At 39.0% G+C, this 23,911-nt stretch overlaps 1 protein-coding gene, 1 long non-coding RNA gene and 2 pseudogenes across 4 annotated transcripts; all 4 read left to right on the forward strand.

Moving 5' to 3' along the window:
- Positions 1 to 3,270: 3,270 nt before the first annotated feature.
- On the forward strand, positions 3,271 to 5,366 carry LOC131328764 (two-pore potassium channel 1-like; annotated as a pseudogene).
- Positions 5,367 to 10,202: 4,836 nt separating this feature from the next.
- On the forward strand, positions 10,203 to 11,724 carry LOC131328765 (two-pore potassium channel 1-like; annotated as a pseudogene).
- Positions 11,725 to 15,225: 3,501 nt separating this feature from the next.
- LOC131329651 (two-pore potassium channel 1-like) lies at positions 15,226 to 18,625 on the forward strand. 3 transcript variants are annotated; one of them, XM_058362916.1, is made up of 3 exons: positions 15,226 to 15,437; positions 17,161 to 18,069; positions 18,220 to 18,625. In XM_058362916.1, the coding sequence occupies exons 1-3, from the start codon at positions 15,358 to 15,360 to the stop codon at positions 18,380 to 18,382; spliced, it is 1,152 nt and encodes a 383-aa protein (XP_058218899.1). In that variant the 5' UTR covers positions 15,226 to 15,357; the 3' UTR covers positions 18,383 to 18,625. The 3 variants fall into 3 exon arrangements, with proteins under 3 accessions (XP_058218899.1, XP_058218900.1, XP_058218901.1); XM_058362917.1 differs by having other exon boundaries at positions 15,286 to 15,420; positions 17,115 to 18,069; XM_058362918.1 differs by having other exon boundaries at positions 15,382 to 15,420.
- Positions 18,626 to 22,549: 3,924 nt separating this feature from the next.
- On the forward strand, positions 22,550 to 22,814 carry LOC131329659 (uncharacterized). Its single transcript, XR_009200827.1, has 2 exons — positions 22,550 to 22,609; positions 22,761 to 22,814. It is a non-coding gene; the product is annotated as an uncharacterized LOC131329659 (long non-coding RNA).
- Positions 22,815 to 23,911: the final 1,097 nt, after the last annotated feature.

Consider the following 23,911-nt stretch of genomic DNA (forward strand, 5'->3'; position numbering starts at 1 on the left):
GCTCGGATCATTCGTGCGGGGTCCGAAGTGGACCCCACACGCGGTCAGTGGCCGGTCACCGACCTTGGACTGTAGCACTGCTGTAGTGGGTTTTCCCATGTGATTTTTCTTCTTCTTCTCATTTTTTTCATCTCATCGTGTGGTGTCACGCTTATCCTGGAGTCATTACTTGTTCTTTGGCACTAGTGATGGCAAAGGGCGGATTGGGACCCGATATCACTATCACCGTCCTCAAGCCCCGACCCTTCCCCGATCGCCGACGGAAATTTGTTTTACCCTCCATCCCGCCCCAAACAGGAACGGCGGTGAGCTCCTCCTCCGAACAGTTTTGTAATCTATTATTGCGTAGGATACATAAATGGAGGAATTAACTAAGCGATAGTACTCCTAGTCCTAGATTTGAGTAGGCAGTGTTATACTGGAGAATAGATGTGATTTCGTATGGTTGATGCATCTTGTACTGGTTTTAACCTCTTCTGCATAATAGATCTAGTTGTGCGGTTGTTACGTACTTTCAAACTCTCAATGTACTTTTAAGTAGGTGAAGTTCGACCAAGCTAAAAACACTTTTTGAATATTTTTTTCTCTCCAAACTATTGTGAGTTATTGATTCGTCTCAACGAGAGAGGAATCGGAAAAGTAAATGTTTTACTTTTATCCAAAAAAGTTGGATTTCTAGATCGTATAGCTCAGCTTCTAAGAATGTCAGGAATCTCTTCAGAGGTCAAGAACATCGCTGGATCCGATGCAGATGTCGTTACCGTCGCCGTTAGGGAGCTACAAAAACCGTCGTCAAGCAAGACCGATCGGTTGCAACAGCTGAGATGTAGATCTGGTTCTCCAAACATAGAATGGACATGTATGGTGCAAACAGTGATTCTCCCCGCCCACCTTCTTGAGCGGATTTAACGCGGCTTTTTCTCATTTTGTTGTATTCTGCTTCGTTTTATATGTTGTGTTTAGTGAGCAATTTATATCCGAGTTTACCAAAATATAAGTTACATTTGCGTTTTCTCGGTAAAAGAATCAATAGATATGAATTGAAGTTTCAAGCTTTCAACAAACACTAGTGACTACCCATTCAAATTCAAAAACTCAAAATCTATTCCTAGAATTTTCCGTAAACACGCTGATTGTTCTCAGAACCTACTCCCAAAACCTAAAAAATCTACTCACAACTAACTTCATAATTAACATCAGGATTAGTGGTAATGAACACCACTTGGGGGCAGATAACCGTAGTTTGAACTATAGTGGTAGGAGGGTGTGATTGTAGTACTCATCAGTCACTTGGGGCCATAATCCCTGAGGCCAGTAACTTTGTGGTGCCTCCCAATACATTCCTTCAGCTGGCATTAGTTCCCTGACTCTGTAGCAAGATTGGTTCATTGGCCCGTAGCCACTATGTGAACCGTAACCGTGACCGTAATATCCGTCCTCGTTGTAATAACTTGATCCTGCGTAGTGATTTGGTGCTGGACGTTTGAGATTCACCCACTTGAGCTCTGCGTGTTTCCCAGTACTGGAAATTGCATTCAAAAGTATGTTGGGATCCACCTCCCTGAAATGTTTGCTAATATTCCTTCTTCTGCATCTATGGTGACAGAGTATACCCCTACAGCAACAAAAACTTCCATTGTTACTTTACTACGTATCTCTTCTCCTAAAAAAAGGTGTAGGTACCGATTGGTGGGATACCAATTGTGTACCGAGCTCCTATGTCATGGTTTGAAATATTAGTGATACGTAACCGTATCGACCGTGTGTATCGGTATGAGTAGGTACCCAGTACCCTTACGGCCGATATTGCGGCTTGCATATGTATCAGTAATTTTGTTGGGAAAAAATTACAAGCTTATTGAACCAACTTCAGAAGTTAATGAGTTTCAATAGCCTTGAGTACGTGAGTGGGAAACTGACGAGAAGAACTATAGAGGGTGCGCAGTGAAGGAAATCCCTGGTCATGTTAATAACTTAATATTATGGATATGGAACTCAACGACATCAAGCCTACAGCCCTTAACCTTGCTATCTATGATAAGCAGTTGGATCCTTTCCGATGTTAAATTTGTATTGGACAGGACATTCCAAAATCTCTATCGTCCATCTAGTCAATCGATGGTTTGGATTTGTTGATAGTCTGTTCCGGTTAGAGACTAACAATTTTTGACCATTGTCAAGATAATCCAAATCCTATGGAATGTGGAATCTGTATCCGACATGTTTAGTATGACTTTAACCTATCAAGCAGGTACGATAATTAGGATCTACCGGAAGGAATTATACATAGGCTGAAAAGACCTAAGGCAGCTAGTAAAGCGCCATTTATCCTACGAAATCAAAGAAATCAAAGAAACACGGCAAGCAACATGAATAGTTTGGGGTATCCCCACACCCTTAAGAAGATGAATACGACACTTTGGCCATATACCTGCAGCCGACACATGCATCCTAATCGACCTAACCCAAGTAACAGAGGTTGAAAATTCATTACTAAACGAACTGGGGAAAGTTTTTCCCAAGAAATCATCCATTGGTCAACAAAACAAGACATTATGTGATAAACTGAAGGTAAATAGATGCACTTACTCCTGTTCTAGGAAATTCTGTGATGATGCCATCGACTCCCCCACCCATTACAAAGTTGTAGATTTCCACATTCGCATCCAAGAAGAAATCCCAGGCCTGAGACACAAATTCATTTTGAAAAACTTGAGCAACTTGAGGTCGAATGCCTGTAGCTTTTGCACAAACGTCCGTCCTGCCAGTGAGATACTTCACGACATTAGGAAATACAGAGGCCTTGCTTATAACTACAGAATCAGCAAACTTCTTGATCTCTTTAACGGTAGAGTTATCTGCGGATGTCCTCGTCCACCTTGTAAACAAGCTCATAATTGCTTTTCTCCTTGAGTTTGATCAGTACCGAACTGTTGGTGGACTGAATCATTACTTTTAGATTATTGAGGATAACATCTTGTAAGACATCAAGAACAGTATCGGTTACACTTAAACCCTGGTTTTCGGCTAAATTAGCTGCATTCTGTAAGGAAATAAACAGCATAAAGGATTGACTCAGTCTAGTGCTATACAAAGAGAGTGAGTATTTTCACTATTAAGTCTGCTTGGGAAGCTATTCGGGAGAAATTCCCTATTCAGCCTCGATTCAAGGTTATTTGGGGTAGTCATAATGTCCCTAGATGGTCTTTTATACTTTGGTTGGCAGCTCTTCACAGACTGAGTACTAAGGACAGATTGAGAAACTGGGGTATGGCTTTGGATGCTCTTTGCTGCCTCTGCCAGGATGAGGAGGAATCACATCATCACTTGTTCTTTGATTGTTCATATTCTACACGTGTTTGGCAGTACTTGGTGTCAAAGAATAGAGTGGCTGGCATTCCTAATAATATGGGAGATGTCCTTGATTGGTTGCAGGGCAATGTATCTTGGGATACTTTCAGATTTGTTAGTTTGAAGAGTACATTGGCAGCTACTGTTTATGGTCTTTGGCAGGAAAGAAACTCTCGTATTTTCTGTGCAAAAATGAAGGATCATACTCAGGTGGCAACAGATATAGCCAATGGGATTCGTGCTTTCCTTAGCTCCAGAAGGAATGTAAAACAATCCTTGCAAAATCGGAGTATTTGTGAGATATGGAGCTTGCCTCATAGGATCATGCAATCTGTATAGTTTTTTTTTATAGGGTGTTCTTTGATTTTGTTTTCTTGTCTAGAGCTGTTAAGTATGGCTGCCTGTTTTGTTGTTTCTTGTAAGGGGATTCTATCCCTTATACTTTGTTTCTTGGTTTGAGCCTAATAAAATTTTGTGCACTTATCAAAAAAAAAGAGAGTGCAACTTTTGTTTATTTCCATCTTATGCTGTACATTCCAATGATATCAATTCATGTTATCTATCGGGGTCAACTAAGGCTATGTTTGGGAGATCTAAGAACCTGAGCTTTCTTGGAATATTTTGTCTTCAATGAACTACTTAAGATCTTGGTTTAAACATCTTAGTGCTCTGGTTTGTCTTGAGAGGAACCAAAAAAGTAAGAAGAGGAGCCAAAAAAGTAAGAGATATAGATCAGATTTGGAAAAAATACACTAAGAATGATGAAAACCAAAAATTTCTAGTGTTTTTAGCATTCTATTTTTTACTTGACTTTTCCCAAATTTTGTGCATTGTTTATCTTCTCTTCCCCCCCTGATTTTTCTCCCCTGGTAGGAAGAGAACAGACAGACTTCTTAATGCTGTTTATTTTTGTATTGTGACAATGACAACCCTTGGGTATGGTGACCTGTGCCCACAAAACTTCTCGCTTGTGCTTTTGTTTTCACAGGGATGGCTCTTGTTGGACTGATCCTTAGCGAAGCAGCAGATTACTTAGTGGAGAGGCAGGAAACAGCACTTGTTAAAGCATTATACATGCATGAAAAAGTTGGTCAGGCTGAAATTCTAAAGGAGATCGAAACAAACAAAGTGAGGGACAAGTGTTTTATGGTATTTGTGCTTCTCTTGGTGCTAATAGTCGTTGGGACAATCTTTCTTACGGCTGTTGAGAAACTGGATCTTGTTGATGCATTTTATTGTGTTTGTTCTACTATCACAACTCTGGGTTATGGAGATAAGAGCTTCTCAACTAAGGCAGGGCGTTTTTTTGCTATATTTTGGATATTGATTAGCACCATATGCTTAGCTCTATTTTTCCTTTTTGTGGCTGACCTAAACACTGAAACTAGACAAAGGGCACTGGTCAACTGGGTTCTTGATAAGAGGGTGAACAACTGGATTTGGAGGCAGCTGATCTTGATGTTGATGGAGTTGTTGGGTAAGTTCAATCTGTGCTACTATTGGTTTTCTGAACTCTGTGTTAAGTTGTTGGTTGTTCTCTACAGTGTTTCTAGGTGTGTATAATTCGTCCGTAAAAGGGTATCGTTTGTCTTTAATTTTTTTCCCTCAACTTTTATTCGAATAGGTCTGCTAAATTCATCTTATACAAGCTAAAAGAGATGGGGAAGATCAACCAAGAAGATATCTCACTTGTGATGGAAGAGTTTGAAGATCTTGATGTTGACCAGTCAGGAACTTTGTCCGCTACTGATATAACGCTGGCCCAATCAGCTGAAGTTGCGAAGTGAGAAGCACAATTTTGCAAAAAGGTAATCTACATGTGCAGGTGTGAAGAAAATTTACTCGAAATATGTTGCAAGTGTTCAAAAACAAATATTTAATGCCTCTTTCATCCATATTTCCTTTTCAGACTTTTACCTTCCCCGAATTTGTTTCCTAACTCGAGACACATTGTGCATATGGTAAAGATGTTGATCTGTCTTCAACATTGTTCATTCAGTCAATTCCAAAGAAAATTGGGCTGCTTCAATTGCTGCTTTTTCATATACTATGGCAGCAAGTCTATTGTTTTGCTTCTATGATAAGACTTTGGAAGTCACTCCCTCAAACCTCTAACACTGGCCTCACCCTAAAGAAGTAGAGATTGATAGCAGAAAAAAGGCTCTTTATTAAAAATTATTCAATACAACTGGACTTGTTTTGTATTGTATATATACAATGTAAAAGCTACTCTATCTACACAAATGTGTAATTAAAACAATGGAGAACTAGCCGTTGGTGGATTGGTGGTTGTTGGTGGATAGTTGGTTTGGTGGCTCATTAATATTCATATCCTCTCTTTTTGACTTTGCATTCTCATCATGCATTGACACTACTTTAATACACCCAAGATCCGTTGACGCCTTTGGAAACTGTTTCTAGGTGAGCAAAGATTGGACTTGGACATGATTTACATGAACTAATAAAGGAACTACTTGTCTGGTTTAGTATTCAAGTTTAGCGACATCAACTTGAAGATTAAGTTCTTTTGTGGTTTCGCATGTTACCTTTGCAACATTTTGGGGTTCAACATTGAGGAACAAGTTCTTTATTTGCCATTAAGTCTCCAATCGGTGAAATGAATTGTGTGCAAGATCTTGAAATGATCATTTCCCTAGATTCCAAAGAGACGAATTAATACTTATGGTTAGGATAGTATCACATTTACTACCTTAATAGTTGATTCCAATTCTTTGCACGCGAACTGCACCCCCATCTACTGTTAGGCTGTTAGCATACGATCAACTAGGCAGCAAGTAAGCACACAACTAAGATTTGTGACTTCCTATTCACTAATTAGCAACAGAAAGGGCGGCTGCATCCAGCCTGTTTGCATGATTCACTGAGAACTTTGATGCTTGGGTTTTGGACCTTTTGGTAGATAGAAGATATTAGAGATGCCACTGTTTTACATGAGACTCCTTATGACTATTATTCACTTCACGACAGAAGCATCTGAAAGTGCATCTCAAAGAGGTAAGATAACTGTCTGTTTAAGATTTGGATCACATTCAGAGAGGTAATCAAACACCTGAAATACTTGCGAAATACGGGCTAAGGTGGAGAACCTTTCTGGTCTTTTGAGAAATTTAATTTACTATTATCTTAATTTAAATGTGATTGGTTCATATAGCGGGTTTTATCACTTGTGTTGGCCTTTTGCCTTGTGGTCTAGCATCTGGTGATTATAGTACGCAACATTGCTCTAGATGAAGGCAGTTTTCTGCCATTCGTGGGTACTTCCATATTCCATCAAAAATTCAAGTTGATCGAAAATTGACATATATAAATCTCAAGCGGTTTGGCCAAGTGATTGTAGAAAAGCAATAAGTACTCATTCATGGGGACAAAAGTTTTATTCTTTCGGAGGTTAAACATTCCAAACATTGAGATCGACCGGACATACGGTTATAAAAAAAATAATTGAATAAACCATATTTGTTAAGTCCACTCCGGTCCCCACACTAATGATCCGAGCCGCTCAATAATTTAAAAAAAAAAAACCCGAGTGGGGCTACGTGAGAAATAAGCTCAATCCGATGTGTGTATGTGCTCAATCCGAGCTGTTCCAAAATCAGATGATCTGAGCCGTTCAAAAATGAAAGTTTGGAACGAGCACGTACACACATCGGATTGAGCTTATTTCTCATGTGGCCCACGCGGTTTTTTTAAAAAAAATTATTGAGCGGCTCGGATCATTCGTGCGGGGTCCGAAGTGGACCCCACACGCGGTCAGTGGCCGGTCACCGACCTTGGACTGTAGCACTGCTGTAGTGGGTTTTCCCATGTGATTTTTCTTCTTCTTCTCATTTTTTTCATCTCATCGTGTGGTGTCACGCTTATCCTGGAGTCATTACTTGTTCTTTGGCACTAGTGATGGCAAAGGGCGGATTGGGACCCGATATCACTATCACCGTCCTCAAGCCCCGACCCTTCCCCGATCGCCGACAGAAATTTGTTTTACCCTCCATCCCGCCCCAAACAGGAACGGCGGTGAGCTCCTCCTCCGAACAGTTTTGTAATCTATTATTGCGTAGGATACATAAATGGAGGAATTAACTAAGCGATAGTACTCCTAGTCCTAGATTTGAGTAGGCAGTGTTATACTGGAGAATAGATGTGATTTCGTATGGTTGATGCATCTTGTACTGGTTTTAACCTCTTCTGCATAATAGATCTAGTTGTGCGGTTGTTACGTACTTTTAAACTCTCAATGTACTTTTAATTAGGTGAAGTTCGACCAAGTTAAAAACACTTTTTGAATATTTTTTTCTCTCCAAACTATTGTGAGTTATTGATTCGTCTCAACGAGAGAGGAATCGGAAAAGTAAATGTTTTACTTTTATCCAAAAAAGTTGGATTTCTAGATCGTATAGCTCAGCTTCTAAGAATGTCAGGAATCTCTTCAGAGGTCAAGAACATCGCTGGATCCGATGCAGATGTCGTTACCGTCGCCGTTAGGGAGCTAAAAAACCGTCGTCAAGCAAGACCGATCGGTTGCAACAGCTGAGATGTAGATCTGGTTCTCCAAACATAGAATGGACATGTATGGTGCAAACAGTGATTCTCCCCGCCCACCTTCTTGAGCGGATTTAATGCGGCTTTTTCTCATTTTGTTGTATTCTGCTTCGTTTTATATGTTGTGTTTAGTGAGCAATTTATATCCGAGTTTACCAAAATATAAGTTACATTTGCGTTTTCTCGGTAAAAGAATCAATAGATATGAATTGAAGTTTCAAGCTTTCAACAAACACTAGTGACTACCCATTCAAATTCAAAAACTCAAAATCTATTCCTAGAATTTTCCGTAAACACGCTGATTGTTCTCAGAACCTACTCCCAAAACCTAAAAAATCTACTCACAACTAACTTCATAATTAACATCAGGATTAGTGGTAATGAACACCACTTGGGGGCAGATAACCGTAGTTTGAACTATAGTGGTAGGAGGGTGTGATTGTAGTACTCATCAGTCACTTGGGGCCATAATCCCTGAGGCCAGTAACTTTGTGGTGCCTCCCAATACATTCCTTCAGCTGGCATTAGTTCCCTGACTCTGTAGCAAGATTGGTTCATTGGCCCGTAGCCACTATGTGAACCGTAACCGTGACCGTAATATCCGTCCTCGTTGTAATAACTTGATCCTGCGTAGTGATTTGGTGCTGGACGTTTGAGATTCACCCACTTGAGCTCTGCGTGTTTCCCAGTACTGGAAATTGCATTCAAAAGTATGTTGGGATCCACCTCCCTGAAATGTTTGCTAATATTCCTTCTTCTGCATCTATGGTGACAGAGTATACCCCTACAGCAACAAAAACTTCCATTGTTACTTTACTACGTATCTCTTCTCCTAAAAAAAGGTGTAGGTACCGATTGGTGGGATACCAATTGTGTACCGAGCTCCTATGTCATGGTTTGAAATATTAGTGATACGTAACCGTATCGACCGTGTGTATCGGTATGAGTAGGTACCCAGTACCCTTACGGCCGATATTGCGGCTTGCATATGTATCAGTAATTTTGTTGGGAAAAAATTACAAGCTTATTGAACCAACTTCAGAAGTTAATGAGTTTCAATAGCCTTGAGTACGTGAGTGGGAAACTGACGAGAAGAACTATAGAGGGTGCGCAGTGAAGGAAATCCCTGGTCATGTTAATAACTTAATATTATGGATATGGAACTCAACGACATCAAGCCTACAGCCCTTAACCTTGCTATCTATGATAAGCAGTTGGATCCTTTCCGATGTTAAATTTGTATTGGACAGGACATTCCAAAATCTCTATCGTCCATCTAGTCAATCGATGGTTTGGATTTGTTGATAGTCTGTTCCGGTTAGAGACTAACAATTTTTGACCATTGTCAAGATAATCCAAATCCTATGGAATGTGGAATCTGTATCCGACATGTTTAGTATGACTTTAACCTATCAAGCAGGTACGATAATTAGGATCTACCGGAAGGAATTATACATAGGCTGAAAAGACCTAAGGCAGCTAGTAAAGCGCCATTTATCCTACGAAATCAAAGAAATCAAAGAAACACGGCAAGCAACATGAATAGTTTGGGGTATCCCCACACCCTTAAGAAGATGAATACGACACTTTGGCCATATACCTGCAGCCGACACATGCATCCTAATCGACCTAACCCAAGTAACAGAGGTTGAAAATTCATTACTAAACGAACTGGGGAAAGTTTTTCCCAAGAAATCATCCATTGGTCAACAAAACAAGACATTATGTGATAAACTGAAGGTAAATAGATGCACTTACTCCTGTTCTAGGAAATTCTGTGATGATGCCATCGACTCCCCCACCCATTACAAAGTTGTAGATTTCCACATTCGCATCCAAGAAGAAATCCCAGGCCTGAGACACAAATTCATTTTGAAAAACTTGAGCAACTTGAGGTCGAATGCCTGTAGCTTTTGCACAAACGTCCGTCCTGCCAGTGAGATACTTCACGACATTAGGAAATACAGAGGCCTTGCTTATAACTACAGAATCAGCAAACTTCTTGATCTCTTTAACGGTAGAGTTATCTGCGGATGTCCTCGTCCACCTTGTAAACAAGCTCATAATTGCTTTTCTCCTTGAGTTTGATCAGTACCGAACTGTTGGTGGACTGAATCATTACTTTTAGATTATTGAGGATAACATCTTGTAAGACATCAAGAACAGCATCGGTTACACTTAAACCCTGGTTTTCGGCTAAATTAGCTGCATTCTGTAAGGAAATAAACAGCATAAAGGATTGACTCAGTCTAGTGCTATACAAAGAGAGTGCAACTTTTGTTTATTACCATCTTATGCTGTACATTCCAATGATATCAATTCATGTTATCTATCGGGGTCAACTAAGGCTATGTTTGGGAGATCTAAGAACCTGAGCTTTCTTGGAATATTTTGTCTTCAATGAACTACTTTAAGATCTTGGTTTAAACATCTTAGTGCTCTGGTTTGTCTTGAGAGGAACCAAAAAAGTAAGAAGAGGAGCCAAAAAAGTAAGAGATATAGATCAGATTTGGAAAAAATACACTAAGAATGATGAAAACCAAAAATTTCTAGTGTTTTTAGCATTCTATTTTTTACTTGACTTTTCCCAAATTTTGTGCATTGTTTATCTTCTCTTCCCCCCCTGATTTTTCTCCCCTGGTAGGAAGAGAACAGACAGACTTCTTAATGCTGTTTATTTTTGTATTGTGACAATGACAACCCTTGGGTATGGTGACCTGTGCCCACAAAACTTCTCGCTTGTGCTTTTGTTTTCACAGGGATGGCTCTTGTTGGACTGATCCTTAGCGAAGCAGCAGATTACTTAGTGGAGAGGCAGGAAACAGCACTTGTTAAAGCATTATACATGCATGAAAAAGTTGGTCAGGCTGAAATTCTAAAGGAGATCGAAACAAACAAAGTGAGGGACAAGTGTTTTATGGTATTTGTGCTTCTCTTGGTGCTAATAGTCGTTGGGACAATCTTTCTTACGGCTGTTGAGAAACTGGATCTTGTTGATGCATTTTATTGTGTTTGTTCTACTATCACAACTCTGGGTTATGGAGATAAGAGCTTCTCAACTAAGGCAGGGCGTTTTTTTGCTATATTTTGGATATTGATTAGCACCATATGCTTAGCTCTATTTTTCCTTTTTGTGGCTGACCTAAACACTGAAACTAGACAAAGGGCACTGGTCAACTGGGTTCTTGATAGGAGGGTGAACAACTGGATTTGGAGGCAGCTGATCTTGATGTTGATGGAGTTGTTGGGTAAGTTCAATCTGTGCTACTATTGGTTTTCTGAACTCTGTGTTAAGTTGTTGGTTGTTCTCCACAGTGTTTCTAGGTGTGTATAATTCGTCTGTAAAAGGGTATCGTTTGTCTTTAATTTTTTTCCCTCAACTTTTATTCGAATAGGTCTGCTAAATTCATCTTATACAAGCTAAAAGAGATGGGGAAGATCAACCAAGAAGATATCTCACTTGTGATGGAAGAGTTTGAAGATCTTGATGTTGACCAGTCAGGAACTTTGTCCGCTACTGATATAACGCTGGCCCAATCAGCTGAAGTTGCGAAGTGAGAAGCACAATTTTGCAAAAAGGTAATCTACATGTGCAGGTGTGAAGAAAATTTACTCGAAATATGTTGCAAGTGTTCAAAAACAAATATTTAATGCCTCTTTCATCCATATTTCCTTTTCAGACTTTTACCTTCCCCGAATTTGTTTCCTAACTCGAGACACATTGTGCATATGGTAAAGATGTTGATCTGTCTTCAACATTGTTCATTCAGTCAATTCCAAAGAAAATTGGGCTGCTTCAATTGCTGCTTTTTTATATACTATGGCAGCAAGTCTATAGTTTTGCTTCTATGATAAGACTTAGGAAGTCACTCCCTCAAACCTCTAACACTGGCCTCACCCAAGATCCGTTGACGCCTTTGGAAACTGTTTCTAGGTGAGCAAAGATTGGACTTGGACATGATTTACATGAACTAATAAAGGAACTACTTGTCTGGTTTAGTATTCAAGTTTAGCGACATCAACTTGAAGATTAAGTTCTTTTGTGGTTTCGCATGTTACCTTTGCAACATTTTGGGGTTCAACATTGAGGAACAAGTTCTTTATTTGCCATTAAGTCTCCAATCGGTGAAATGAATTGTGTGCAAGATCTTGAAATGATCATTTCCCTAGATTCCAAAGAGACGAATTAATACTTATGGTTAGGATAGTATCACATTTACTACCTTAATAGTTGATTCCAATTCTTTGCACGCGAACTGCACCCCCATCTACTGTTAGGCTGTTAGCATACGATCAACTAGGCAGCAAGTAAGCACACAACTAAGATTTGTGACTTCCTATTCACTAATTAGCAACAGAAAGGGCGGCTGTATCCAGCCTGTTTGCATGATTCACTGAGAACTTTGATGCTTGGGTTTTGGTAGATAGAAGATATTAGAGATGCCACTGTTTTACATGAGACTCCTTATGACTATTATTCACTTCACGACAGAAGCATCTGAAAGTGCATCTCAAAGAGGTAAGATAACTGTCTGTTTAAGATTTGGATCACATTAAGAGAGGTAATCAAACACCTGAAATACTTGCGAAATACGGGCTAAGGTGGAGAACCTTTCTGGTCTTTTTGAGAAATTTAATTTACTATTATCTTAATTTAAATGTGATTGGTTCATATAGCGGGTTTTATCACTTGTGTTGGCCTTTTGCCTTGTGGTCTAGCATCTGGTGATTATAGTACGCAACATTGCTCTAGATGAAGGCAGTTTTCTGCCATTCGTGGGTACTTCCATATTCCATCAAAAATTCAAGTTGATCAAAAATTGACATATATAAATTTCAAGCGGTTTGGCCAAGTGATTGTAGAAAAGCAATAAGTTCTCCTTCATGGGGACACAAGTTTTATTCTTACGGAGGTTAAACATTCCAAACATTGAGATCGACTGGACATACGGTTATAAAAAAAATAATTGAATAAACCATATTTGTTACGTACCACACTAATGTCTTGTCATCTTCTGACAGCTTATTTTCTTTTAGACGAGATAGGCTCACAGGCATATTTGTTACAATAGTAATGTCTAGTCATTCTCCAGTCATATTCTCAAACTTTTTTTTTTTACATGCTTATTTTAATTATTTATATATATATTTAATATATTTATGACATCACGGTTCAATAGCGGTTTGATAACAGTTGATCCGGTGACTCATCCACCCGTTTCTTTTTCCGGTTCGCTCACTGGTCCGGTTTTAAAAACGTTGCTTCCCATGTCCCTTTAAGAGGCCGTTCCAGAGAGGTTCTTTTTTAGAAAAGTACTTTTTTTGGTAATGAACAGTAAAATTCACCCTGCAAAGTTCTTTTTTAAAAAAGGTAACTGATGTAATGACCATATTGTCCTTCCACTTTACCCTAGGTTGGGTTGTTGACAAAATGGGGGAAGGGCAGTATTGTCATTTCACGCAAAAGGCCGTGGGGAACAGAGACCAAAACGACGTTCGTTTTTGGTCAAACATTCTTAAAAAATAGTTTCACAAATCTGGAACAAGCCTTGTTTTTGGACAAAAAAAAAGTACTTTTTCCAAAACTGGAACGAGCTCTAATTAGGTGAAGTTCCACCAAGTTAAAAAGACTTTTTGAAAGTTTTGTCCTTATTCAAAAAAATAATAATTTGCGTTAGTTTTTCGCCAAACTATCGTGGATTGTTGATTCATGTCGACAAGAGGAATCGAAAAAGTAAAAAATTTTACTTTTACTTTTTTACAGGGATCCTAAAATAGTAATATTTTAAAAAAATTGAACGATCCGAATTATCTTTCAGGGACCCGAAATGAGCCTCGTACAAAATCTTGGACCACAACTAAGTAATTAGATCTGCAACTTTTCTATGCTGATGTCCAATGCAAATTTATGCAGAGCGGTACAAATTCAGTTACAAATGTGTTCGAAACGGTTCGATGTGTGTCCTTAGCCTTAGGGTTAAAAAGGGAAAAGTCTGTGCGTTTATAGAGGTTTGGAGGGTTCTGATCAGTCATTACAAAATGGAAACCAAATCGATTTATTGATACAAAACCTCCGGATTACCATACCAGGAGAGTCCATTTTTAATTGGTAACATTTTTAAATTTGGCAGCAATTTGTTCCAAAATCTTCACTACCAAAGCAGGTAATAGATCGTTATTTTGTTTCAGAAAAGTAATTATTTAGTCACTATGGTAGTCTTAAAAGCATATCTAAGTTAAATTTTGTACCATAATAGGAGTAAAAGATTAGGTATAAGAGTACAGAGCATCTCCAAACCACTCATCAAACACTATATTTTAAGTTTTTCGAGGAGTAATGTTGAAAAAAAAACTTCTCTCTTCAAATATAGTGAATTCTTAAATGATCAATTGAAGAGTACAATAGCAAAAAAAAAAATTAAAAAGGAATGTGAATTAATAAAATTTGAGGAGTGGGTTGGAGTCTCAATTTTAAAACGGCAAAAATGAGTCATCAAATGCCACATAGGCCACCAAAATATATATACATGGTAAAAAAAAAAATAGGCGAGTGGGTTGCACATGCTCTAATTATTTGACCAATTGAAGAGGGATTAAAACAAGTCTAACTCCAGCAGAATCTTCAAATTATTTTCCTTATTTACGAGTTTATGAATTTATTAAGCATTTTATTTCTTTCAAATTTAGAATGGTAAGTTGCCAAGTGAAAGAGTCATTTTCCCATTTTAAACGAGTTTTCAACGAGCCGATTTTCACAAAAGTCTATCCTAAAAGAAATTTGGTTTCAAAAGTATTAGAATCCAGGACACTTGATCCATGAAAGTGTTCGGTAAAAAAAATTGGATGGTCCAGATTCACCTCATCTGTGGTGAATTTGGACCATCTATTTTCTCTCTCAAACACTTTCATAGATCGAGGACCGTACCAGGCCTCTTTCGTTTTCTAATTTATTAATTACATACTTAGCTAACTCAAGTTTAGTTTGAAAGCATAACGAGCTTCGAGTTTTCAAAATTCATTTGTTTTGAGTTATATGATCAAAAGTGTAAAAACTAGGAAAAATGACGGTCCAGGACGTGTTTTGATAATTAATACCCACCAATAACATACTGAGAATAATTGTTAATGTTAAAAATGTCCTTATCAAGTATTAATTATCAAAACATGTCATTGACCGTCATTTTCCCTAAAAACTAACCACTAATAACTCGGCCGCGGGCCTCATTGGGCTTCATCTCCTAGGCCGAAACCAGCCCAACGAATAATCGAATTGAGCAGAGCTAAATGGATCGCTGGCGGGCTGGTGTTACTGTCACGTGACGCGGCAAAAGGTCGACGATGAAAGCCTCCAACCGGACTCTTCCGCGCCGGAGGGGAATCTAATCAGAACCCCATGTCGACGAATGGGGCCCGCCATCCGCGTACAACGACAGCTAGATTCCTAAAATAATGGAAGAACAAAATTTTCTGAGAGGATTTCCCCACCTCTGTGAAAGTACTCTGCTTCCACTGGTACTCTCCCTCTCTCGGTAATTTGTTCGTTAGATCTGGCGTTTGCTCTTGTTAGAGAAGCATGTGATTTTCTCGTATAACGTATAGAATGAATTAATGCTGCTGTTAATTCTCTTTGGAATTCATTTGAATCGCTCTGTTGAATGCCTCTTCACGGTTAGATTGCAATCTTAACAAAACTGCGCATCTTAAGATTTTGGATTATTATCCAACAGTGTTACTGACGTTTAGCATTAAAAATTCCGTAAATCAAGTGTTGATAGTATCTCTCTCAGGCGTTGTTGGGATTTGTCCCACATCGGTTAATTATCTCCTCCAAAACTAGTATATGAGCCTGGGCAGCCTCTCCACTCTTTGCCAATTAGTTTGGAGTTGGATGTTTTAACAGGCGTTGATGCTAGTTTGGAGTTGGATGCTTTAACAGGCGTTGATGCTGTTTCTGGTGGAACTTGTAATTTGAATTTTGTGTGAATAATCTTGGTTTAGCTGACAGGGCAAATGTCTTTACGGATAAGTTTGACTGCTGATTACTACCATTTTTCCTGTTTGGGAAGTTGAGATTTCTTTCTCAGTATCTAGTAGTTGTCTTTTTTTGATAACTCAGTTGTCTGGGCCACTAGCTTACGCGCACGGTGCACCTCTGCTAATCCTGGGGGCCTAATTCCACCGCCCACTTGCGGGAGTCCAATTTAAGTTGGAGCAAAGCTTCGTATGGATTAACTTCAAAAGAGTTGATAGCACCTGAGAGGTTTTGAACCTGCGACCTTAGGAGTAAAAGCCTAAGTCCCAATTCTTGACCACTGGGTTGTATCTATCAGTTGTCTTGATATGCACACATAAAGTGTAGCATGATTTCGTGAGGCATTTGGAAATATATAACCAGGAGATACATGTAAGACCGGTATCGTCTGTGAAATTTCGTGTTAAGAACCGCATTTAACTTGGGAATATGGAACTGGGAGATTTCTTTTGATGGTGAAGAAAATTTCATTATCATGAAAGATAAAGAATGAAATCGACAACTGAGGAATAGAAAAACCATTGAGCGGAACTAGCCCTAGGAGATTAGTAAAGGAACGTTATTGCCTGTTAAATTACTTGAGGAAAAGCAATACTAGGTTTCAATATGCTCACTCTGGCTCTTTCTCTGGTGAGCAGCACTACCAGCTAAACTCATTTTTTTTTAACGGCAACCAGTTAAATTCACTTGCTAAGCGAACAGAGATATTTGTCTGTTGTAGCTAGAGACATAATGCAAAGAAAGATTGTAAGGGAACTCAATTTATGTGCTAGAAGCAAGACTGTTTCAGGAAAAGAAATTTACTTTCTTGCTGGGTATGCATGAACATTCTGGCTTGCTATGCGTCCAACTGTCCAGGTCATCTAATTCTCACGTCAACTATATGGGGATTCTGGAATATTAATATGTCTGCCTATATTTCGTTTCTTTTTGGAGGTGAATTTCATATACATGGCGCAAATGCCATAGCCCTTTCCAGCAAAATAGAGGAGTTTTATGCATAAGTTTGCAGTAAACTTGAAGTCTTGAATGCTAAATATGTTTCCCTGGTGTTTGGTGAATGCCTTATAGAAATGCCGGGCACTTGATTCCATACAGTTACATCATTGTTGAGTGTAGTGTATGTGGTTACTTCACACATTTTGAAGAGTCTAACATTGCTGGCCCATACCAGATTTTGAAGTGATTCACAAGATTTCTAAAAGTATTAATACATGCAGTGTTGCCAGAATGGTCGATAATGCTGCACAACAGCCCCTGTTGTCTGGATTATTAGATCCTACACCTCAAACCAATAAGAAAGATGCTCCCAAGAGAAGATTCCGTCACTGTAAAAGTGCTCCTCTACCAGAATATGCTCCCGCAGAAATAAATGGCAACGACTCACTTCCACGTTCTCAACCCTTTTTGGGTAAAATCCACCCAAGTTTTAGGAAAGTAGCCATGTACTTGACAATGTACCTTGGTGTGGGCACAGGCTGCTTCTACCTCATCAGTCCAGGGATTGGTGGGAAGAGAACAGATGGACTTCTTGATGCTGTTTATTTTTGTATTGTGACAATGACGACCGTTGGGTATGGTGACCTTGTGCCCATTGGTGTGCCCGCAAAACTTCTCGCTTGTGCTTTTGTTTTCACAGGGATGGCTCTTGTTGGACTGATCCTTAGCGAAGCAGCAGATTACTTAGTGGAGAGGCAGGAAACAGCACTTGTTAAAGCATTATACAGGCGTGAAAAAGTTGGTCAGGCTGAAATTCTAAAGGAGATCGAAACAAACAAAGTGAGGGACAAGTGTTTTATGGTATTTGCGCTTCTCTTGGTGCTAATAGTTGTTGGGACAATCTTTCTGACAGCTGTTGAGAAACTGGATCTTGTTGATGCATTTTATTGTGTTTGTTCTACTATCACAACTCTGGGTTATGGAGATAAGAGCTTCTCAACTAAGGCAGGGCGTTTTTTTGCTATATTTTGGATATTGATTAGCACCATATGCTTAGCTCTATTTTTCCTTTATGTGGCTGAGCTAAACACTGAATCTAGACAAAGGGCGCTGGTCAACTGGGTTCTTGACAGGAGGGTGAACAACATGGATTTGGAGGCAGCTGATCTTGATGGTGATGGAGTTGTTGGGTAAGTTCAATCTGTGCTACTATTGGTTTTCTGAAGTCTGTGTTAAGTTGTTGGTTGTTCTCTACAGTGTTTCTAGGTGTGTGTATAATTTGTCCGTAAAAGGGTATCGTTTGTCTTTAATTTTTTTTCCCTCAACTGTTATTCGAATAGGTCTGCTGAATTCATCTTATACAAGCTAAAAGAGATGGGGAAGATCAACCAAGAAGATATCTTACTTGTGATGGAAGAGTTTGAAGATCTTGATGTTGACCAGTCAGGAACTTTGTCCACTACTGATATAACGCTGGCCCAATCAGCTGAAGTTGCGAAGTGAGAAGCACAATTTTGCAAAAAGGTAATCTACATGTGCAGGTGTGAAGAAAATTTACTTGAAATATGTTGTAAGTGTTCAAAAACAAATTTTTAATGCCTCTTTTCATCCATATTTCCTTTTCAGACTTTTACCTTCCCCGAATTTGTTTCCTAACTCGAGACACATTGTGCATATGGTAAAGATGTTGATCTGTCTTCAACATTGTTCATTCAGTCAATTGGAAGGAAAATTGGGCTGCTTCAATTACTGCTTTTTCATGTACTGTGGCAGCAAGTCTATTGTTTTGCTTCTATGATAAGACTTTGGAAGTCACTCCCTCAAACCTCTAACACTGGCCTCACCCAAGATCCGTTGACGCCTTTGGAAACTGTTTCTAGGTGCGCAAAGATTGGACTTGGACATGATTTACATGAACTAATAAAGGAACTACTTGTCTGGTTTAGTATTCAAGTTTAGCGACATGAACTTGAAGATTAAGTTCTTTTGTGGTTTAGCATGTTACCTTTGCAACATTTTGGGGTTCAACATTGAGGAACAAGTTCTTTATTTGCCATTAGGTCTCCAATCGGTGAAATGAATTGTGTGCAAGATCTTGAAATGATCATTTCCCTAGATTCCAAAGAGACGAATTAATACTTATGGTTAGGATAGTATCACATTTACTACCTTAATAGTTGATTCCAATTCTTTGCACGCAAACTGCACCCCCATCTACTGTTAGGCTGTTAGCATACGATCAACTAGGCAGCAAGTAAGCACATGACTAGATTTGTGACTTCCTATTCAGTAATTAGCAACAGAAAGGGTGGCTGTATCCAGCCTGTTTGCATGATTCACTGAGAACTTTGATGCTTGGGTTTTGGAAGATAGAAGATATTAGAGACGCCACTGTTTTACACGGGACTCCTTATGACTATTATTCACTTCACGACAGAAGCATCTGAAAGTGCATCTCAAAGAGGTAAGATATCGGTCTATTTAAGATTTGGATCAGATTCAGAGAGGTAATCAAACACCTGAATAGTTGCGAAAAATATGGGCTAAGGTGGAGAACCTTTCTGGTCTTTTTGAGAAATTTAATTTATTATCTTTATTTAAATGTGATTGGTTCATATAGCGGGTTTTATCACTTGTGTTGGCTTTTTGCCTTGTGGTCTAGCATCTGGTGATTAGTATGCAACATTGCTCTAGATGAAGGCAGTTTTCTGCCATTCGTGGGTACTTCCATAGTCCATCAAAAATTCAAGTTGATCGAAAATTGACATATATAAATCCCAAGGGATTTGGCCAAGTGATTATGGAAAAACAATAAGTACTCTTTCATGAGGTCACAAGTTTTATTTTTACGGAGGTCAAACATTTCAAAAGCCAAGTGATTGTGGAAAAGCAATAAGTACTCCTTCATGAGGTCACAAGTTTTATTCTAACGGAGGTCAAACATCTCAAACATTGAGGTCGGCCGGACATACTTTTATAAGAAAAATAATTGAATGAACCATATTTGTTACGTACCACACTAATGTCCAGTCATCTTCTGACAGCGTATTTTCTTTTAGACCAGATAGGCTCACAGGCATATTTGTTACAATAGTAAAATAGTTGTGTCCAGTCATACTCTGACAGTTCATTTTCCTTTGGATCAATATGATTCTTCGATCAATTTGATTTTTCAGCCTCCGTTTCGCTAAGGTGCTTCTTATTCCAATAAGTAGCTTATTTGAGATTTTCAAGCTTAAAAAAAAAAAAGGTTTATTGAAATAATTTTTTGTGCAATAAGGATTTTGTTTGATAACTCTCGATGAGATCTTTTGAACGATGCAAAAAAATCAAAAAAATATTTTTGTAGATACATTATTTTTAAGTTTAAAATTTTCAAATAAGCTACTTATTTTTAAAGAATCTTAGCAGAACGGAGGCGATAAGTATATCGAGACCTACAAAAACGAACAACTAAGATGGTCAAATAGACTGTAAATGTAATACATATCATTTCCCGTCACATGAACTCACGAGGATTGTCACATGAGATGATCCGATCGGAATGAATATAGAGCTGTAATCATATACTTAGAACTTAGAAGCAAAAAATTCAAAGGAAATACAGTAACTTTCAACAAAAAGGTACGTTCATTCTAAGTTTTGACCGGATTTTTAGTGTCGAATTTTGTTTGGGATTCTGTGTACTGAATCGAGAAATGTGATAATGCAGACGAGATATTCCAAAACAAAATCCACCGACCACTCAATATCAACTACTGTGCTGCTGCTGCAGTTTTCGTTGCATTCTACATGGAAGTATGCAAGTAATCAATTATGCTCTTGAGAAACAGTTTGAAAATAAATATAATGCTCTTGAGAATAGGATTTGTTGGTCCTATACATTAATTGCCTAATGCCTAGCACCATTTACAATGTGCCACTTGTTATTTTCCATCTCAAACAAAAATGATAAGATATATACACGAAACCCGATACATGAAAGCGTCTGGACCATTCATATTCTTTCATGAATATTTTCACGGACCGAATTTCATGTATTGTTTGTACTATACCAATTCTTTTTTCTCAAAACAGTACTCACAAAATAAAAGTCGCGAATTTCAGAAGAATCACAACATCAACCAATTACATGTGGAGAGTAGTGTGTGATGTGCAATGGTGCGCAATTAATACACGTGATGTGCATGCATTACGGGACTCAGAAATGGGTTTCTGGGTCTCGTTTTCCGTTTTGCTTGTATTGTCGACTAGGAAAGTTCAGATTGATTTCACATTGATATCCATGTTTTCAGAACTCATTTTTCTTGAAAAAAACTCTACCTATAGATTTTTTTTAAAAAAAAAAATTGTATGTTAAATGCTACCGATCAACCTGAATTTCTACATGGACTATCTACTCAACAAGACAAAAAAATAAACGGTTCAAATAACATACAATAATTCCCGAGTGGTGCTAGGGACACACCCATTTTCACACCCAAACACACACCCACCACTCACATGAGTGGTGGGCCCCACACACACTACACACTCTAGTGTGTGTATGGGGCCCACCACTCATGTGAGTGTGGGTGTGTGTTTGGGTGTGAGAGTGGGTGTGTCCATAGAATTATCAACACCACTCAATAACATAACGCAGCCCGGGATGGGCCCAGTAACACATGTTGTGCACCAATGCACCAACACACATGACATTGTTCTAGTAGTAAACCTAGCTCCAGCTGACTTTGTGGGCCTGGATTTACACAGTGGGCCCCACTAATCCAATAAAAGTTCACATGGGTACTTCAGTTGAAATACCCACCAGTCAGCTAGTAGCTCCGGTTGGTACAACAGGACACGTCTAATAGAGACTAGCTGGAGAGGTGCAGTGCCAACTTCGAGCCCATATAGGGTTGGTTGACAGTTGACACTAGCCTGGACGAAGTCCATCCAGTGGTATCAAAATAGCATCTCCAGAATCATTTTTTAGTACGTTACAGTGTCAAAACGTCAAAAACTAACAATTCTACACCAGCTTGATGCCATTTTGATACCACTTCAAAACCAAACCGTCTAATTTTACCGTGCAAATCGAATGGGTTACCGAAGTCGATGCCAATTGAGCAACCAAGAATGACATTGCCAAAATTTGGCACAAGGGTAGAAGATGGTTTTGCCATTCTTGATGCCAAATTTTTGCTCTGGCATGATGGTGGACTTGATCTAAGAGATTCAAATGTGGAATAAATGTTGGGCGTGACAAACGCATGAGATACGCAAAATAGATTGTTCAAATCGTCCTAGGAAATCATGATGGGTCTTATTTTGCAACGCATGAGGAACAACTAATAAGTGTCTGCTCTTCTTACGAGGGTGAATCTGTCTGTGATAATAGTCCTGTGATTAGAGATGTTGTCTGAGAGGTGTTTTGTTCTATTCGAGTCTTTGGTGAGCTAGGGTTGAAACCTATGAATGACTAATAACTCCTTCGCCGTGGATCAAGAGTTCCTATGATCGCTTCCAATAGAGGTAATACTACAAAACAAAAAACGAAAAGAACTTCATTTTACTTGAAAGACTAGACTGTATCTTGAGTGAGCCTCCCTGAATAATGTTGGGTTTTTGCACAATTCCTAAGTATTCAGTAGCTTAGAGATGCAACCACAATTAACCAAAACAACTTCTTTTTGTTTAACAAACAAACAAACACTGATTCAAGTAGACACAAAAGGAGGGTAGAGAGATGTCGATAGTACTTTTTTTTTTTATCAGAAAAAGGGTGGGAGGGGGCGACCGGCGTAGCAACCTTCTTGGGTGTGACAGAGACTTCCTACCCGCTGTGAAATGCCCGGTTCGAGCCATAACTACTGTCCGTGAGGACAGACCGTAACCACAGCACTGTCGATAGTACATTATGACTACTGGAATACTACTACTCTCCATTTACATGGTGTTCCCAATCCCAGACGTGGAACATTGATCTTCTGCTAGTAGTTGTACTGCTTCCGGTTGGGAAGCGACGAATTCCAAGATCCCTTCGCCGGCTTTTTCAGCGGGAGCTTCGGAGGCCGGCGGCGAAGTCTGGCCGATTACGACGACGGCGACGAGGAACAGGGCTGTAGAGAGCAAGAGGGGCCAAAAGTAGGCCAGGACATGGATAAATCTGGGAGCCAGGTAGATGAGGAAGAGTATCATGATAGAGAAAGCGAGGGTGAACAAGATGTGAAACTTCAACTTGAGAAGCCTTGTCCAGATCTCCATGACTTAAGTGATCGATCAGGTGGAGGAGGATCCAGATGGGTGGCTGGTTGGTTACTGGTTAAGCTCCACTCCACTGCTAGATTTATGCAGTCTCCCTGGAGAGAGAGAGAGAGAGAGAGAGAAACTGTTGCGAATGTTTTTTTCTTGATTCAGAGATTCTCTTGCTCTTCAGTGGTTGCTTTATGAGGGAGAACTTTTCCCTTTTTTATTTTTTTTTATGATCAGTGTTCGGATTAGTTTGCGTCCACCTCGATTAAAGACCTCTAAGAGTGAACTATTTAGTTTCTTAGCGGGATCATATTCTTTTTGGACCGGAAGAAACAATCCAAATTTGGACCCTAAGTTAGGTAATTCCAATGGTTTGGATCTGTCGCGTGAAGAATTCAATTCTTCTAGTGAAAAATCTCTGAGCAAATTTGAACTATTGATTATAGTATTGAACGATTCAGATTGTGACTGTCTCCTCCGGTCCAAAACATAGAGCGAAGAGGATCCTCTTCCTTCTTAGTTTTGGTCATTTTTTTCGTCAATTTTTTTTACCAATCTAGTGTTGAGGTTCCAAAATTTATTGGAAAACTTATTTTGGTTTGTTGGGCTATGTTATTTAGTTACCCAAATTTAATTGGACTTTACCTTTTACAGTAGTTTTTTGAAAAAGGAAATCGATGCCCCGGAATAGAAAATCAATCGACAATATATCGAAAGAAATAACTAATGTCAAAATGGTAATTGCAAAAACAAAAATTAGGGTTTGACGTCTCAAAACTTAATTATCAATTAGGCTAA

The sequence above is a fragment of the Rhododendron vialii genome, chromosome 6a (assembly GCF_030253575.1).
Source record: "Rhododendron vialii isolate Sample 1 chromosome 6a, ASM3025357v1".
Classification (NCBI taxonomy): Eukaryota; Viridiplantae; Streptophyta; class Magnoliopsida; order Ericales; family Ericaceae; genus Rhododendron; species Rhododendron vialii.

Bases quoted from the DNA above. Each gene is read 5' to 3' on its own strand.
- LOC131329651 (XM_058362916.1), top strand. From the start codon at position 15,358: ATGGAAGAACAAAATTTTCTGAGAGGATTTCCCCACCTCTGTGAAAGT. The intron at 15,438-17,160 runs GTAATTTGTTCG...TAATACATGCAG, and splicing joins CTGGTACTCTCCCTCTCTCG to TGTTGCCAGAATGGTCGATA. The intron at 18,070-18,219 runs GTAAGTTCAATC...TTATTCGAATAG, and splicing joins GATGGTGATGGAGTTGTTGG to GTCTGCTGAATTCATCTTAT.